We start from the raw sequence: 16347 nt of genomic DNA, 5'->3' as shown, positions 1-16347 counted from the left end.
GCGGCGGTTCCTCATTTGCATATTCATGATTATGTTAATTAATTAACATAATCGTGTGAGGGGTGGGGGCGGTGTTCGATATCTAAGAGCTGGGAGGATGACGTCGCCGCAATTAACATTATTGTGATGGACAGCATATTTTATGTTAATATAAGCTTTGCGATGTTAAATGATGTTAATTTAGTTGTGGGCGGGGGCTGAGCGGTAACCCAAGTGGGCGGAAGTGCGTCACGAACACGCGCTCCGCGTTGTCACAGCGGGGCCGCTTTACGATATCGCGATATATCGCGACATGATATATCGCGATATATTAAAAAGGCACCACGGGGTGCCCAGCCCCTCCGCACCCAGCCCCTCCCCTCCCTCCCCCACCCAGCCCCACCCCTCCCCACTCAGCCCCTCCCCACCCAGCCCCACCCCTCCCACCCCCCACCCAGCCCCACCCTCCCCACTCAGCCCCTCCCCACCCAGCCCCACCCCTCCCACCCCCTCACCCAACCCCTCCCCACCCAGCCCCACCCAGCCCCTCCCCACCCTCCCCACCCAGCCCCTCCCCTCCCACCCAGCCCCACCCTCCCCACCCAGCCCCTCCCCACCCTCCCCACCCAGCCCCTCCCCTCACCACCCAGCCCCTCTCCACCCAGCCCCTCCCCTCCCACCCCCCACCCTCCCCACCTAGCCCCTCCCCTCTCCACCCAGCCCCACCCAGCCCCTCCCTCACCACCCAGCCCCTCCCCATCCTCCCCTCTCCACCCAGCCCCACCCCTCCCATTTTTGTGTGCACGACGGACGGACACAATAATCCCCTGTGGGCTGGTGGAACCAGGTGGTTCCTACCAGTAAAAGAGCTCCATGTCTCAGTGGCTTTCACCTGGTAAAATAACAAGGTTCGTTTGTTAAGTCTCTACGCAGATTCTGATTCTAAAACTCGCGTTTCCACGGCGGTATGAAAACGAGACGTCAGTCATCAACATCTTAGTGAGAATTTTAATTAAGCACATTTCACATTTCACACAAACGATCGTATTAGAAATCGTGTTGAACACACGCACATATTATTTTACCAAAACAATTAATAGAAACATATAAATCACCGGTAACGCGTGGGTGTTCACGTAACGATATGGACACGTTTTTGTCGTGGTACCCTCCATTACCAAACACAGCCACAGGCTGAATGAGCACAATTGGCTACGTACGGTGCTAAAATAAGTTCATAACATATCCAGAAGCATTTGGCGACCCGCCAACTGCGACTGTTTCAGCTCACTCGCAGGTGAGCAGGAGAGTGAGTGGGAGTGTGAATGGGAGAGTGGGTGAGTGGGAGGGGGGGTGAGTGGGTGAGTGGGAGAGTGGGCGAGTAGGAGAGCGAGTGGGAGTGTGAATGGGAGAGTGGGTGAGTGGGTGAGTGGGTAAGTGAAAGAGTGGGTGAGTGGGAGAGTGGGAGTGTGAATGGGAGAGAGGGTGAGAGAGTGGGTGAGTGGGAGAGTGGGTGAGTGAGAGCATGGGTGAGTGGCTGAGTGGGTAAGTGAAAGAGTGGGAGAGTGGGTGAGTGGGAGAGTGGGTAAGTGAAAGAGTGGGTGAGTGAGAGAATGGGTGAGTGGGAGTGTGAATGGGAGAGTGGCTGAGTGGGAGAGAGAGTGGGTGAGTGAGAGAGTGGGTGAGTGGCTGAGTGGGTGAGTGGGAGAGTGGGTAAGTGAAAGAGTGGGAAAGTGGGAGTGTGAATGGGAGAGTGGGTGAGTGGGAGAGTGGGAAAGTGAGTGGGAGAATGGGTGTGGGAAAGTGAGTGCATGAGTGGGTGAGTGGCAGAGTGGTTTGCGTTGGAGAGTGGGTTGGATGGGATTAGGTTGAGTCCGAGACGCTACCCTGGTCTAATCGCACGGCGTTTTAAGATGCCCTTCTGCGGCTGTCTGGAACGCCTCTTCATTCCGATATTAGGAAGCCCCTGTGAGCTTTGGCCCTTTCAAATCATTCAGATTGACAAACTAATTTCTTTAGAACTCTTCTTGGTTCTTTCGGTAAAGTCACGTAGAAGGGAAGTAATAAAATAATAAAAATAAAACATATTATGTTTTATTTTTATTATTTTATTAGTCTACGAATCGCGGTGGATGGGGTCTGATTGGCTGAGCGCGTGATTCGATCTCATTGGCTGAGAGCGTTGCGTGTTGCTCCCATTGGCTGAGAGCGCGTGCGTCACCCTCATTGGCTGACAGCGTGCGTGTTGCTCCCATTGGCTGAGAGCGCGTGCATCACCCTCATTGGCTTAGAGCGTCTGCGTCTTGCTCTCATTGGCTGACAGCGGGCGTCGCTCTCATTGGCTGAGAGCGTCTGCGTCGTTCTCATTGGCTGAGCGAATGATGGGGGCTGGACCATTCACTTGGCCGCTAGAACGAATGGGCGTTAAACGAGGTCTGCCTGTATCAATTACAGCTAAATTTCGATTTAAAGCTTTCGTGACTGCAGGGATTCATCTTCTTGGTGTTTTCGGTAAAGTCACGTAGAATGGAAGAAAAAAAACATAATAAAATAATTCTCACGACGTTTCGGCCACAACGCAAGCAGCCGTCCTCAGGTGGAGAACAGGTCTGTCGAGAAGACAGAGATTCAGACTCTGTGGCCGAAACGTCGTGAGAATGATTTTATTATGTTTTATTATTTGATTATTTTTTTATTTCCATTCTACGTGACTTTACCGAAAGAACCAAGAAGACAGTTACAGCTACTTTTGTTATCGAGCTTAAGACGAAGAGAAACATTCCCCGTGTAGCCTGTAACAGACCGTCGGGGCAAGGACTTTTAGTAACGAGTCTTGCAGGGGTGGGTGGCCAGCACCACTCATGCACGACCGCCTTTGTCTCCCTAGTGGCGATGTTTACTAAACACCGCACCGAAGTATGGGAGGCTGAGGATCAGTTCAGAGGAGTTATTGCTGTTGTTGGTGGCCGTGAGCGGGAATCAAACTCGGGTCTCTGACCGGGTTTCGTAGCGAAACGCACTAACCGCTGTGCCACCGCTCCCAACATTTAGCTTAAACTTAACACGTGTAAGGCTTTCGCGACCAATATTATTCATAATGTAGGTTTTTGGGTCAGATCGCGTTATTTATAAATGTGTCGTAACCCTCCACCACCCGACACGGCCAAACAGTAAAAAATGTGTCACTTTTTTCAAAGGACAAATAAATTGACTTCTTTAGCCCACCGGTGTGCTGAAGAGAGAATCAACAGCATTTTAAAATTTGAGTAGTCCGACGTTTCGCTGATAATTACAATCAGCTTCATCGGGCAGCTGATTGTGGAGGGTTACGACACATTTATAAATAACGCGATCTTACCCAAAAACCTATATGATGAATTTATCTTAAACGCACACACACACGCACAAATGCGCCGACAATACACCAAAACTTTCCCGGTACGTGCCGAAGAGATCAATTACACGCAGGACCTCCTGAAAAGGAGAAGTTGAGTATCGTTGAGGCTTTCCTGGATTAAAGAATCGTCGTAGTGTAGTAGAACTCTCGATTGGCCACGCTCATGGCTGGGAGGACGGCCCCAGGATAATTCACAAATCGTGGCTAATCAAAAGAAAATCAATCGCTGCCCACCGTTGTAAACACATGCTGCTACTTATCTAAACGGAATTTATATTAGCGCCTTAACCAAGGAGCTTGACAGAGAATGAACAAGATAATTGTTTTTTTAACCTTCTATTTGGCAACAAAACTGACACTTTTTTTTATGGTGCATTGGTGCACTGTCTTTGAGTTTTGCGCTTTTGGCGTCATCTGGTCCAACACCATGTGAGACTGGGCTCTAAGGAAAGCTGTCTTGGGTGTGGACCAATCAACTTCAAGGACAGTGCATACATTATCAGAGTTATGTTTTTTGTTTGCATTATGACTGCAGGTATTGTGGTCTATGCAAACATGACTCCTTATAAAAAAAAAAGGTGTCAGTTTTGTTGCCAGATAGAAGGGTAAAACACCAATTATCATAGAGAATGAACAAGTCACTTTCAGATGTTTTCTTGTTCGTGTGTTTTGTTTGTTAATGGCTCACAACAGGGTTATACCAAATAAATGCAACTGAAAACAACGGTATAAACAACGCACGTGTATGATTGTAATTGTGGAGTTGAAGCGAATTAAAGAAATTACCGGAATAGAGGGCGAATCTGTGATGATGCGTGGATTCGGTGGAGTGCAAAATAGATGACAGATAATGATGGATGATGGGTGATGATTGATGAACTGAATGAATGAGGTTAATGAGCGATATTCATGTAATGAGAACGGTGGATAGCAAAGTCAACATCAATCAAACTCCGCCACCAACTGTTGTTAATGTATTGCAACTACTGTACTGTAGAGGCGATCACGTGAAAATATTTACAAGAATAGCGATGTTGTATAACTGTTTAACGGCCGCTCTCTCGCATACTTCACCAATTTTATTGCTGTGGCTGTCTCGCCTGAAGACGATCGCTTGTGTTGCGATCGAAAAGTCGTGATCTATTATTATTTTTGTCTACCTACGTGACTGTACCGAAAGCATCAAAGAGTTTGTTTCTAGGCAATGAATTTGTGCTTCAGGGAAAATCATCAACTATGAATTTAAGTCAAAATCTCTGGTGCCCGCTTCATTCGCAAATTGGATCAACGACACGCAGATAATCGAGGGTCTACTGAAATGATGAAAACTCAACATTCAACATTAATTAACGTCAAACAATCAAGTGGTCAAAATTATTTACAGATTATATACGAAGACGAAGATCACCCAGGTAGCCTCCACAAGCTGTTGGGGCGAGTGCCGCGTGGCGAACAGCACCTGTGAAGGCCGGCAAAGCAGTGCAGATCCACACAATAACAGCAGCCGCCATTCGTCACTAAGTGGCGGCAACGTCATCGCGGCACCTGTGCCAGGCTAGGTGCACTTTGAGGCAGAGGTCGCAAACGGGTTTTGATTCCTTACCCATACCCGGCCGCACCTGGGTCGCAAACGGGTACCCGTACCCGGCCGTACCCGTACCCTACCCGTACCCTGCCAACGTAGCATCACCTGCTAGAGCTCATCAATGGGACCATGTCCAGATCGCTTAAGGATCTGTGAGCTCCTCATATCTGGTTAAACCCTGGATGGATCATAGGCAAGCCAGCCTCAACAATTCAAACCGGCACAGATGGCCCTGCAAAGGGTTCCACTTTTCGCAAACATCGAGAAACGAGGGCATGACTGTGAGCTTTGTGTGGAGTATTACTTCCAGGTAGCTTCCACCACAGCGTTACGCAGCTGATGAAAAGATGCTACTTGACCGATTTGGAGTGAGACCTCCATTGCGAAACTGGAGCTGGTCATAAGCACACTTCCCAAGTCTGCAAACTCCTCCACTATTTTAATAGGTGTTTACCCTTTCAACTGGTACAAAAACTGACACCTTTATACAAGGCATCATGTTTGCAATAACCACAACACAAGCAGTCAAAATGCAAACAAAAAGAAACTCTGATTATGATGATATGCACTGTCCTTGAAGTTGATTGGTCCACACCCGAGACAGATTTTCCTAGAGCCTAGTCTCCATTGGTGTTGGACCAGATGACGCCAAAAGGCGTACTAATGATGCCTTGTATAAAGGTGTCAATTTTTGTACCAGTTGAAAGGGTAAAAACCTATCACTATATTTTGCCACTGGTAAAGGAGGTCTCATAGTGCAAATCCTCCACTATTTACACAACTGCCCCGTCACTCATGGGGAGTTGAGGGGGGTGGAGTATTTGATGAAAGCAATTCTGAGATCATCAGCATATGTAACATGGTTGACCAATAGGAAGCCATCCCTTGACTGCACCCAGGCATCGATGAGCCTCCAGTTGTATCTGCTGTACTCGAAGAAACTCATCACACCGTCTTGAAAAGCATCTCTAACTAGGTGGTGAAAGATGTTAGTGTCGGGGCTATTGTGGATTTGAATGGGGTCCTAGATGGACACCCACCACCACAGTGGAGGAATGGCAGGCGCAACTTACAAAGCCCATGGTCAGTGGGCAGATCAAGTCCACGGCAGGTCCTGGTGTCAAGGACATGGGCCCGCATCTGCTGTTCCATCACTATCTAGTCCAGCAGATGTTCTTGATTGGAACCTATCCCAAGGATAGGTGAGAGGGCATAGAAGGCATCTGACTCATCGGCCTTGCCTGCATCCCTCCAATGATGTCCGTCTTCGGTGGGAACGTAAGCAACCACCATCACCACCACCACCACCATTTCTCGCTTCCCGTTGTTGAGCGAGCGAGCCCAAAGTGGCCAGGGACTCACGACTTCCCATACCTCACCTCCACGCTCCCACACACCCCTTCGTTATTTTGTCGTCTCCTACCTTGAGTCGTGGACTGTCCACCCCACCTGGTTACTGGGGTCAGAACCGGTCCTCAGAACCTCCTGGATTCTACAGAGGTCCAGACAACACCGGTCCATAGACTCGCACTCACAAAGACAAAGACCCCCCGTATAGCCTCCACAGACTGTTGGGCAAGTGCTGTTAGCGAGCACCGAGTAGCGATGTTTACACACTGCTACACCAGGTACTCATCTGAGGCTGAGTCGACCTAGGGGAGACCCACGATAATCGTCGCCGGTGTTGTCTGTGCACGGGAATCGAACTCGGGTTGCCAGGTTCATAGCGCTAACCGCTACACTACCGCTCACACACACACAAGTTGAAACACTCACACACACTCACAAGTTGAAACACTCACACACACAAGGTGAAACACTCACACACACAAGGTGAAACACTCACACACACAAGTTGAAACATACACTCACACACACATACACACACAAGTTGAAACACACACTCACACACACAAGTTGAAACACACATACACCCTGCTGGTGGTGAGTGGGTGACACGGGCTGGCTGTGATTGTCCACCATGCTGCTGGTGGTGGACTATGAGGTGGACCCTCAGAGGGCGTCCCGCGCGTGCCTCCACTCGTGACGGGTGCTCTGCAGGGCGAGCGTGCGCTCGTGGTCCACCGTCACGTAGTCCACCCGGCACAGCGCCAGCGGGGACGGGGGGGAGGGGGGCAGCACCCCCACCTGGGGGGGGGGGGGGAGGGGGGGGGAGGGTGGTGAGGAGGAGGAGGTGAGGGGTGTGAGGGGGTGAGGAGGAGGTGAGGGTGGTGAGGGTGGTGAGGGTGGTGAGGAGGTGAGGGGGGTGAGGAGGGGGGTGAGGAGGAGGTGAGGGTGGTGAGGGTGAGGTGAGGGGGTGAGGGTGAGGGGGTGAGGGTGGTGAGGGTGGTGAGGAGGAGGTGAGGGTGAGGAGAGAGGGTGAGGGTGGTGAGGGTGGTGAGGAGGAGGAGGTGAGGGTAAGGGGGTGAGGGTGAGGTGAGGGTGGTGAGGGTGAGGTGAGGGTGAGGTGAGGGTGAGGTGAGGGGGTGAGGAGGAGGTGAGGGTGGTGAGGGTGTGGAGGAGGAGGTGAGGGTGGTGAGGGTGAGGTGAGGGGGTGAGGAGGTGAGGGTGGTGAGGATGGTTAGGAAGATGTGAGGGTGAGGGGGTGAGGGGGTGAGGGTGGTAAGGGTGGTCAGGTAGTGCGAGTGATGGTAGTGATGGTGCTAGTGAGTGATGGTGTGAGTGATGTGAGTGAGTGATGGTGTGAGTGATGCTAGTGATGTGAGTGAGTGATGTTAGGGATGCTAGTGAGTGATGTTAGTGATGTTAGTGATGCTAGTGAGTGATGCTAGTGATGCTAGTGATGGTGCTAGTGATGTTAGTGATGGTGTTAATGATGGTAGTGAGTGATGTTAGTGAGTGATGCTAGTGATGTTAGTGATGTGAGTGAGTGATGTGAGTGAGTGATGGTGCTAGTGATGGTGCTAGTGATGTTAGTTATGCTAGTGATGTTAGTGAGTGATGCTAGTGATGTGAGTGAGTGATGGGTTACCGGTGCTAGTGATGTTAGTGATGCTCGTGAGTGATGTTAGTGATGGAAGTGAGTGATGTTAGTGATGCTAGTTGATGCTAGTGAGTGATGTTAGTGAGTGAGTGATGTTGGTGAGTGATGTGAGTGAGTGATGGGTCACCGGTGCTAGTGATGCTAGTGATGTTAGTGATGGTAGTGATGATGTTAGTGATGGTAGTGATGGTAGTGATGGTGGTAGTGATGGTGCTAGTGAAGGTAGTGATGTTAGTGATGTTAGTGATGGTGTTAGTGATGCGAGTGAGTGATGGGTCACCGGTGCGTGTGTAATCCCCCGAGCCTCCACGTCCACGTCCAGGTAGTTGACGCGTGTGGCGACAGTCACCATGCGGCTCTACAGAGACACAGATCCCATCCCGTGTAGCCTTCACACACTGTAGGGGCAAGTGCTGCTAGCCGGCTCTACAACAACAACAACAACAGCCACCGTTCGCCACCGTCTGGCGTTGATTTTACCACGGCGCCTGTGCCAGGCTAGGTGCACTCCAAGGTCACTCACTCAGCCACGCAATCACTGGCCAAGCCACTCACTCACCCATTCACCCACCCACTCACCGACCCAATCACTCAGCCACCCAATTACTCAGCCACGCACTCACTCACCCACTCACTTACCAACTCACTCACCTACCCACCCACTCACTCACCTACACACCCACTCACTCAGCCACCCACCCACCCACTCACGCACCCACCCACCCACTCACGCAAGCACCCACCCACCTCACGCACGCACCCACCCACTCACGCACGCACCCACCCCACCCACTCACCCACCCACCCACCCACTCCACCCACCCACCCATTCACTCACCCACCCACCCACTCAACTCACCCACTCACCCACCCAATCACTCAGCCATTCACTTACTCACTCACTCACCTACCCACCCACTCACCACTCACCACCCACTCACCGACCCACCCACTCACCCACCCACTCACCCACCCACCCACTCACCCCACCCCACCCACTCACCCACCCACTCACCTACCACTCACCCACCCACCCACTCACCCACACCACCCACTCACCCACACCACTCACCCACCCACCCACCCACCCACTCACCTACCCACCCACCCACCCACTCACCCACTCACCTACCCACCCACTCACCCACCCACCCACTCACCACCCACCCACCCACTCACCCACCACCACTCACCCACCCACCCCACTCACCCACTCACCTACCCACCCACTCACCCCACCCACCCCACTCACCCCACTCACCCACCCACCCACCACCCACTCACCCACCCACCCACTTCACCCACCCACCCACCCACTCACTCACTCACCCACCCACCCACTCACCGACCCAATCACTCAGCCACCCAATTACTCAGCCACGCACTCACTCACCCACTCACTTACCAACTCACTCACCTACCCACCCACTCACTCACCTACACACCCACTCACTCAGCCACCCACCCACCCACTCACGCACCCACCCACCCACTCACGCACGCACCCACCCACTCACGCACGCACGCACCCACCCACCCACCCACTCACCCACCCACCCACTCACTCACCCACCCACCCACTCACTCACCCACTCACCCACCCAATCACTCAGCCATTCACTTACTCACTCACTCACCTACCCACCCACTCACCCACCCACCCACTCACTCACCCACCCACCCACCCACTCACCCACCCACCCATTCACCCACCCACCCAATACCACCAATACCACAACCACCAACACCACCACCAACACCACCATCACTAATACCACCACCAACACCACCATCACTAATACCACCACCAACACCACCATCACTAATACCATCACCACCATCACCACAGTGACGGGTGCGTCGTTACCATGGGGATGTATCCGTCTTTCTCGGTGTCCCAGGGCGTCTGGGTCTCAGCGGGCTCGGAGCTCCTGCAGAGGGAGAAGCGTCACATCAAGAGGCAGCAGTAGCAGCAGCAGGAGCAGCAGCAGCAGCAGGAGTAGCAGCAGGAGCAGCAGGAGCAGGAGCAGCAGCAGCAGCAGCAGTAGCAGCAGCAGGAGCAGCAGCAGCAGTAGCAGCAGCAGGAGCAGCAGCAGCAGCAGCAGGAGCAGCAGGAGCAGGAGCAGCAGCAGCAGCAGCAGCAGCAGGAGCAGCAGGAGCAGGAGCAGCAGCAGGAGCAGCAGCAGCAGCAGGAGCAGCAGGAGCAGCAGCAGCAGCAGGAGCAGCAGGAGCAGCAGCAGCAGCAGGAGCAGCAGCAGGAGCAGCAGCAGCAGCAGGAGGAGCAGCAGCAGCAGGAGCAGCAGCAGCAGCAGCAGGAGGAGCAGCAGCAGCAGGAGCAGCAGCAGCAGGAGCAGCAGTAGTAGCAGCAGCAGCAGGAGCAGCAGGAGCAGCAGGAGCAGCAGGAGCAGCAGCAGCAGCAGCAGCAGGAGCAGCAGCAGCAGGAGGAGCAGCAGGAGCAGCAGGAGCAGCAGGAGCAGCAGCAGCAGGAGGAGCAACAGCAGGAGCAGCAGCAGCAGGAGGAGCAGGAGCAGCAGGAGCAGCAGCAGCAGCAGCAGGAGGAGCAGGAGCAGCAGGAGCAGCAGCAGCAGGAGGAGCAGGAGCAGCAGGAGCAGCAGCAGCAGCAGCAGGAGGAGCAGGAGCAGCAGGAGCAGCAGCAGGAGCAGCAGCAGCAGGAGGAGCAGGAGCAGCAGCAGCAGGAGGAGCAGGAGCAGCAGGAGCAGCAGCAGCAGCAGCAGGAGCAGCAGCAGCAGGAGGAGCAGGAGCAGCAGGAGCAGCAGCAGCAGGAGCAGCAGCAGGAGGAGCAGCAGTAGTAGCAGCAGGGGCAGCAGCAGCAGCAGGAGCAGCAGCAGCAGGAGCAGCAGCAGCAGGAGCAGCAGGAGCAGCAGGAGCAGCAGTAGTAGCAGCAGGGGCGAGGATGTAGCGGACGAAGGGCGATGCCAGTGAGTTCATGCCTCACGTAACACAGCAACACTCACCACTGCCCAATGTTGGATGTACCAAGTTCCAGTTGTAACGAATTGTGGATTTATACGAAACTTTAAACTCTTTGAAACTAAACTTGTTTTAATTTTAGCAGGTAAGGCCCACTGAGCGATGTAGCTCTTAAAGTCGATGGGAGGATTTGACATTGAAGTCTATGGGAGCCTTTAACATTGGAGTCTATGGGAGCCTTTAACATTGAAGTCTATGGCAGCCTTTAACATTGAAGTCTATGGGAGCCTTTAACATTAGAGTCTATGAGAGCATTTAACATTGAAGTCTATGGGAGCCTTTAGCATTGAAGTCTATGGGAGCCTTTAACATTGAAGTCTATTGGAGTTTTTAATATTGAAGTCTATGGGAGCCTTTAACATTGAAGTCTATGGGAGCCTTTACCATTGAAGTCTATGGGAGCCTTTAACATTGAAGTCTATGGGAGGATTTAACACTGAAGTCTATGGGAGCCTTTACCATTGAAGTCTATGGGAGCCTTTAACATTGAAGTCTATGGGAGGATTTAACATTGAAGTCTATGGGAGGATTTAACATTGAAGTCTATGGGAGACTTTAACATTGAAGTCTATGGGAGCCTTTAACATTGAAGTCTATGGGAGCCTTTAACATTGAAGTCTATGGGAGCCTTTAACATTGAAGTCTATGGGAGCCTTTAACATTGGAGTCTATGGGAGCCTTTAACATTGAAGTCTATGGGAGCCTTTAACATTGAAGTCTATGGGAGCCTTTAACGTTGGAGTCTATGGGAGCCTTTAACATTGAAGTCTATGGGAGTCTTAAACATTGGAGTCTATGGGAGCCTTCAACATTGAAGTCTATGGGAGCCTTTAACATTGAAGTCTATGGGAGCCTTTAACATTGAAGTCTATGGGAGCCTTTAACATTGAAGTCTATGGGAGCCTTTAACATTGGAGTCTATGGGAGCCTTTAACATTGAAGTCTATGGGAGCCTTTAACATTGAAGTCTATGGGAGCCTTTAACGTTGGAGTCTATGGGAGCCTTTAACGTTGGAGTCTATGGGAGCCTTAACATTGAAGTCTATGGGAGACAAAGTAATATATAGTATCGTAATTGTTTAGTAAATAAATAGCAGTGTGATACACATTAGGGTGGGTAGAATAATACATAGTGTTACATTAAAATGTATAAGGTATAGGGTGGTTGATAGAAATACAGTATATAATTTAATGTTGGGTTTGTCTATGGCAGTATATAGTACGGTATAGACTCGTGTGATGTAAGAGAATAAAGTTTAGATGGAAGCATATTATATAATTTTTACGACGTAGAATTGTAATGTATTACTTACTGTTAGTAACTCAGCTTATTGTAGAGTATAGTAAGTATACTGATGGTGCTATTTAATTTATACTTTAGTTGTTTATGCAGTTTATACTTTAGTTTTTTACGTGGTTGTTTAGTAACTGCAGCTACATACTATTAACATTCCTTTCCTTTGTTAATGCTACCCCCCTTCCCCCTCCCTTTGATGCTGCTGATCCTGCATAATGCACGGGCATAATATTAATTTGAAACCCCCCCGCCCACCTCCTACGCATTTTCCATATGCTAAATTCCTCTTGATATGCAAATTATTTTGTCAAGGCGCTCTTCTTCCCACCTCCCCCCCTCCAACCCAGCTTAAATATACGCTCCAAGCTTGGTGGTGTTTCATTCTTCACCTGAGGACGGCTGCTTGCGCTGTGGCCGAAACGTCGTGAGAATTATTTTATTATGTTTTGTTTTTATTATTTTATTACTTCCCTTCTACGTGACTTTACCGAAAGAACCAAGAAGAAGAGGTCTATGGGAGCCTTTAACATTGAAGTCTATGGGAGCCTTTAACATTGAAGTCTATGGGAGGATTTAACATTGAAGTCTATGGGAGCCTTTAACATTGAAGTCTATGGGAGCCTTTAACATTGAAGTCTATGGGAGGATTTAACATTGAAGTCTATGGGAGCCTTTAACATTGAAGTCTATGGGAGACTTTAACATTGAAGTCTATGGGAAGTCTATGGGAGTTTTTAACATTGAAGTCTATGGGAGCCTTTAACATTGAAGTCTATGGGAGCATTTAGCATTAAAGTCTATGGGAGCGTTAAACATTGAAGTCAGTAGGTGGCGATGATGATGGTGGTGATGATAGTGGTGGTGATGGTGTTGGTACAGCATGATGATGGTGATGGTGCTGGCGATCATGGCGATAGTGATGATGGCGGTGATGGCGATGTTGGTGATAATGGTGGAGGTGGTGATAGTGATGTTGGTGATGATGGTGATGATGGTGATGTTGGTGATGGTGCCGAGTGGCTGTGCCGGGCTTACGGTCCGCACCTCGGTGAGCTCCACGGAGCTTCTGCCTGAGGCCCGGGGGAGGCTCCTCCACTCCGCGTCTGCGCACCTGCCCACACACAAAGATAAAGGTACCCCACCGCCATGTAGCCTCGCCGAGACTGTTGGGGCAAGACTTCAATGTTAAAGACCCCCATAGACTTCAATGTTAAAGGCTCCCATAGACTTCAATGTTAAAGGCTCCCATAGATGTCAATGTTAAAGGCTCCTATAGACTCCAATGTTAAGTCTCCCATAGACTTCAATGTTAAAGTGTCTGCCATAGACTTCAATGTTAAATCCTCCCATAGACTTCAATGTTAAAGGCTCCCATAGATGTCAATGTTAAAGGCTCCCATAGACTCCAATGTTAAAGTCTCCCATAGACTTAAATGTTAAAGGTTCCCATACACTTCAATGTTGAATCCTCCCATGGACTTCAATGTTAAAGGCTCCCATAGACTTCAATGGTAAAGGCTCCCATAGACTTCAATATTAAAGGCTCCCATAGACTTCAATGTTAAAGGCTCCCATAGACTTCAATGTTAAAGGCTCCCATAGACTTCAATGTTAAAGTCTCCCATAGACTTCAATGGTAAAGGCTCCCATAGACTTCAATATTAAAGGCTCCCATAGACTTCAATGTTAAAGGCTCCCATAGACTTCAATGTTAAAGGCTCCCATAGACTTCAATGCTAAAGGCTCCCATATACTTCAATGTTAAAGGCTCCCATAGACTTCAATGTTAAACACTCCCATAGACTTCAATGTTAAAGGCTCCCATAGACTTAAATGTTAAAGGTTCCCATACACTTCAATGTTGAATCCTCCCATGGACTTCAATGTTAAAGGCTCCCATAGACTTCAATGTTAAATACTCCCATAGACTTCAATGTTAAAGGCTCCCATATACTTCAATGTTAAAGGCTGCCATAGACTTCAATGCTGAAGGCTACTTAATGAAAATTGTTACTGAGATGCCTCTGACTGACGTCTTGGGTTTATGCCACCGTATTAAAGCGAGTTTTCATATCAGAATTTGCGTTAAGACTCTTCACAAACTAAACAATTTTTCACGTTACCAGCTTAAAGCCCATTGAGCTATGGAGCTTTCTTTCATAAGCGACCTGGCCACAAACAATAGCGCAACCAAGTGGCTGGGGTGCTGAATTGGTGAGTGGGTGGGTGAGTGGGTGGATGAATGGGTGGGTGGGTGAGTGGGTGGGTGGGTGGGTGAGTGGGTGGGTGGGTGGGTGAGTGGCTGGCTGAGTGGGTGGGTGGGTGAGTGGCTGGGTGGGCGAGTGGGTGGGTGGGTGGGTGAGTGGGTGAGTGGCTGGGTGGGTGAGTGGCTGGGTGGGTGAGTGGCTGGGTGGGTGAGTGGCTGGGTGGGTGCTGAGTAGGTGAGTGGGTGGGTGAGTGGGTGGGTAGGTGGGTGAGTAGGTGAGTGGGTGGGTGAGTGGGTGGGTGGGTGAGTGGGTGGGTGGGTGGGTGGGTGAGTGGGTGAGTGGGTGGGTGAGTGAGTGGCTGGGTGAGTGGCTGGGTGAGTGGGTGGGTGGGTGAGTGGGTGGGTGGGTGAGTGGCTGGGTGAGTGGGTGGGTGGGTGAGTGGGTGGGTGAGTGGGTGAGTGGCTGGGTGAGTGAGTGGGTGAGTGAGTGGCTGGGTGAGTGGGTGGGTGAGTGGGTGGGTAAGTGGGTGAGTGAGTGGTTGGGTGGGTGGGTGAGTGGGTGGGTGAGTGAGTGGGTGAGTGGCTGGGTGAGTGGGTGGGTGATTGGGTGGGTGAGTGTGGCATGGCTGCCGTCGTTGGTAATGAAACCGGTGAGTCGCCAAGCGTCTTACCGGGCCGCACCGGCTTCAGGTCGCGGTAGATCGGCGGGGGAGACAGAGACACGGACGGTGGCTTCCACAGAGACATCATCCCTGGGACCAGATCCACCACGGCTATGCGGAGACACAGGCACACACAGAGACACGCTTAGGCATAGAGACACGGACACACACAGAGACACAGGCACACACAGAGACACGCTTAGGCATAGAGACACGGACACACACAGAGACACGGACACACACAGAGATACGCTTAGGCATAGAGACACGGACACACACAGAGACACGCTTAGGCATAGAGACACGGACACATACAGAGACACGCTTAGGCATAGAGACACGGGCCCACACAGAGACACGCTTAGGCATAGAGACACGGTCAAACATAGAGACATGGGCACACACAGAGACACGGGCACACACAGAGACACGGACACACACAAAGACATGGAAACAAGTAGAGACACGGTAAGACACAGAGACACGATCAGAGACACTCCACACTGTACAAATTTGTGGCGTTTTAGCTGCCCGGCGCTCCGCTCGTTGTAGTGAGCATCGCTCATTTTCCCTCCGCTGTTATTGGAGGGTGACTGCCAACTGCCCGGTACCATCCTTCACGAGCCTCCTCTACAGAGGCAGATCTTGACACCGCCAGTACCAGTCATCAGCAAGTCCACTCAGCTCCACGTCCTCCTGTACCGCATCAGTCAATCCGTGCCCATTCACCCCCCTGCTATCTGGACAAACGGAAGCTGATTGGGCATGCGGTGGCTGGGCATGTGAGCTCAATAACTCGGCGAAATTAAGCCTCGCTTACCAGAGGAGCTCACTAATGAGACAGAGTTCAGATATTTCAGGTATATGTGCACTCCTCACGAAATCCAAAACGGGTTAAACCCAGGATGGATCGTAGGCAGGCCAGCATCATTGTTGTAAACTGTCGCAGATCTTTCTTTAAAGGGGTTCACATTTCACAAGCATAGAGAAAGGAGGGAATGACCGTAGCCGAGAAGACCTGAAGCCTCGTGCGGAGCGACAGACCAGGTAGATTCCACGCAGCGTTACGCAACCGATGAAAAGATGTTGCCGCTCGATTGATTCGGAGTGAGACCTCTGCTGCTAAACCGGAGCCGGTCATGAGCACACTGCCCAGGTATGGGAAACTCTCCAATCTCTCCACAACTGCCCCATCACCGATTGGGAGTTGTGTGGGTGGAGTGTCC

The 16347-nt window shown here is 51.1% G+C and overlaps 1 protein-coding gene across 4 annotated transcripts; it reads right to left on the bottom strand.

The window, feature by feature from the left end:
- Positions 1 to 988: 988 nt before the first annotated feature.
- On the bottom strand, positions 989 to 16271 carry LOC144953235 (uncharacterized). 4 transcript variants are annotated; one of them, XM_078883803.1, is made up of 5 exons: positions 15131 to 16271; positions 13289 to 13364; positions 9833 to 9896; positions 8246 to 8323; positions 989 to 7109 (listed from the first exon to the last, which is right to left on the bottom strand). In XM_078883803.1, the coding sequence occupies exons 1-5, from the start codon at positions 15207 to 15209 to the stop codon at positions 6975 to 6977; spliced, it is 432 nt and encodes a 143-aa protein (XP_078739929.1). In that variant the 5' UTR covers positions 15210 to 16271; the 3' UTR covers positions 989 to 6974. The 4 variants fall into 4 exon arrangements, with proteins under 4 accessions (XP_078739929.1, XP_078739930.1, XP_078739927.1 ...); XM_078883804.1 differs by having other exon boundaries at positions 13298 to 13364; XM_078883801.1 differs by lacking the exon at positions 15131 to 16271 and having other exon boundaries at positions 13289 to 13469.
- Positions 16272 to 16347: the final 76 nt, after the last annotated feature.

Source organism: Lampetra fluviatilis, chromosome 73, assembly GCF_964198595.1.
Source record: "Lampetra fluviatilis chromosome 73, kcLamFluv1.1, whole genome shotgun sequence".
In the NCBI taxonomy this organism is placed as follows: Eukaryota; Metazoa; Chordata; class Hyperoartia; order Petromyzontiformes; family Petromyzontidae; genus Lampetra; species Lampetra fluviatilis.
The sequence above is the reverse complement of the archived record's forward strand: the minus strand, read 5'-3'. Positions and strand labels throughout refer to the sequence as shown.

Excerpts from the sequence above, each read along its gene's own strand:
- LOC144953235 (XM_078883801.1), bottom strand. The coding sequence starts at position 13,452 with ATGGGGGTCTTTAACATTGAAGTCTTGCCCCAACAGTCTCGGCGAGGC. Across the intron at positions 9,897-13,288 it reads AGCTCACCGAGGTGCGGACC|GAGCTCCGAGCCCGCTGAGA; the intron begins GTAAGCCCGGCA and ends CTCCCTCTGCAG. Across the intron at positions 7,110-8,245 it reads GGGGGATTACACACGCACCG|GTGGGGGTGCTGCCCCCCTC; the intron begins GTGACCCATCAC and ends CCCCCCCCCCAG.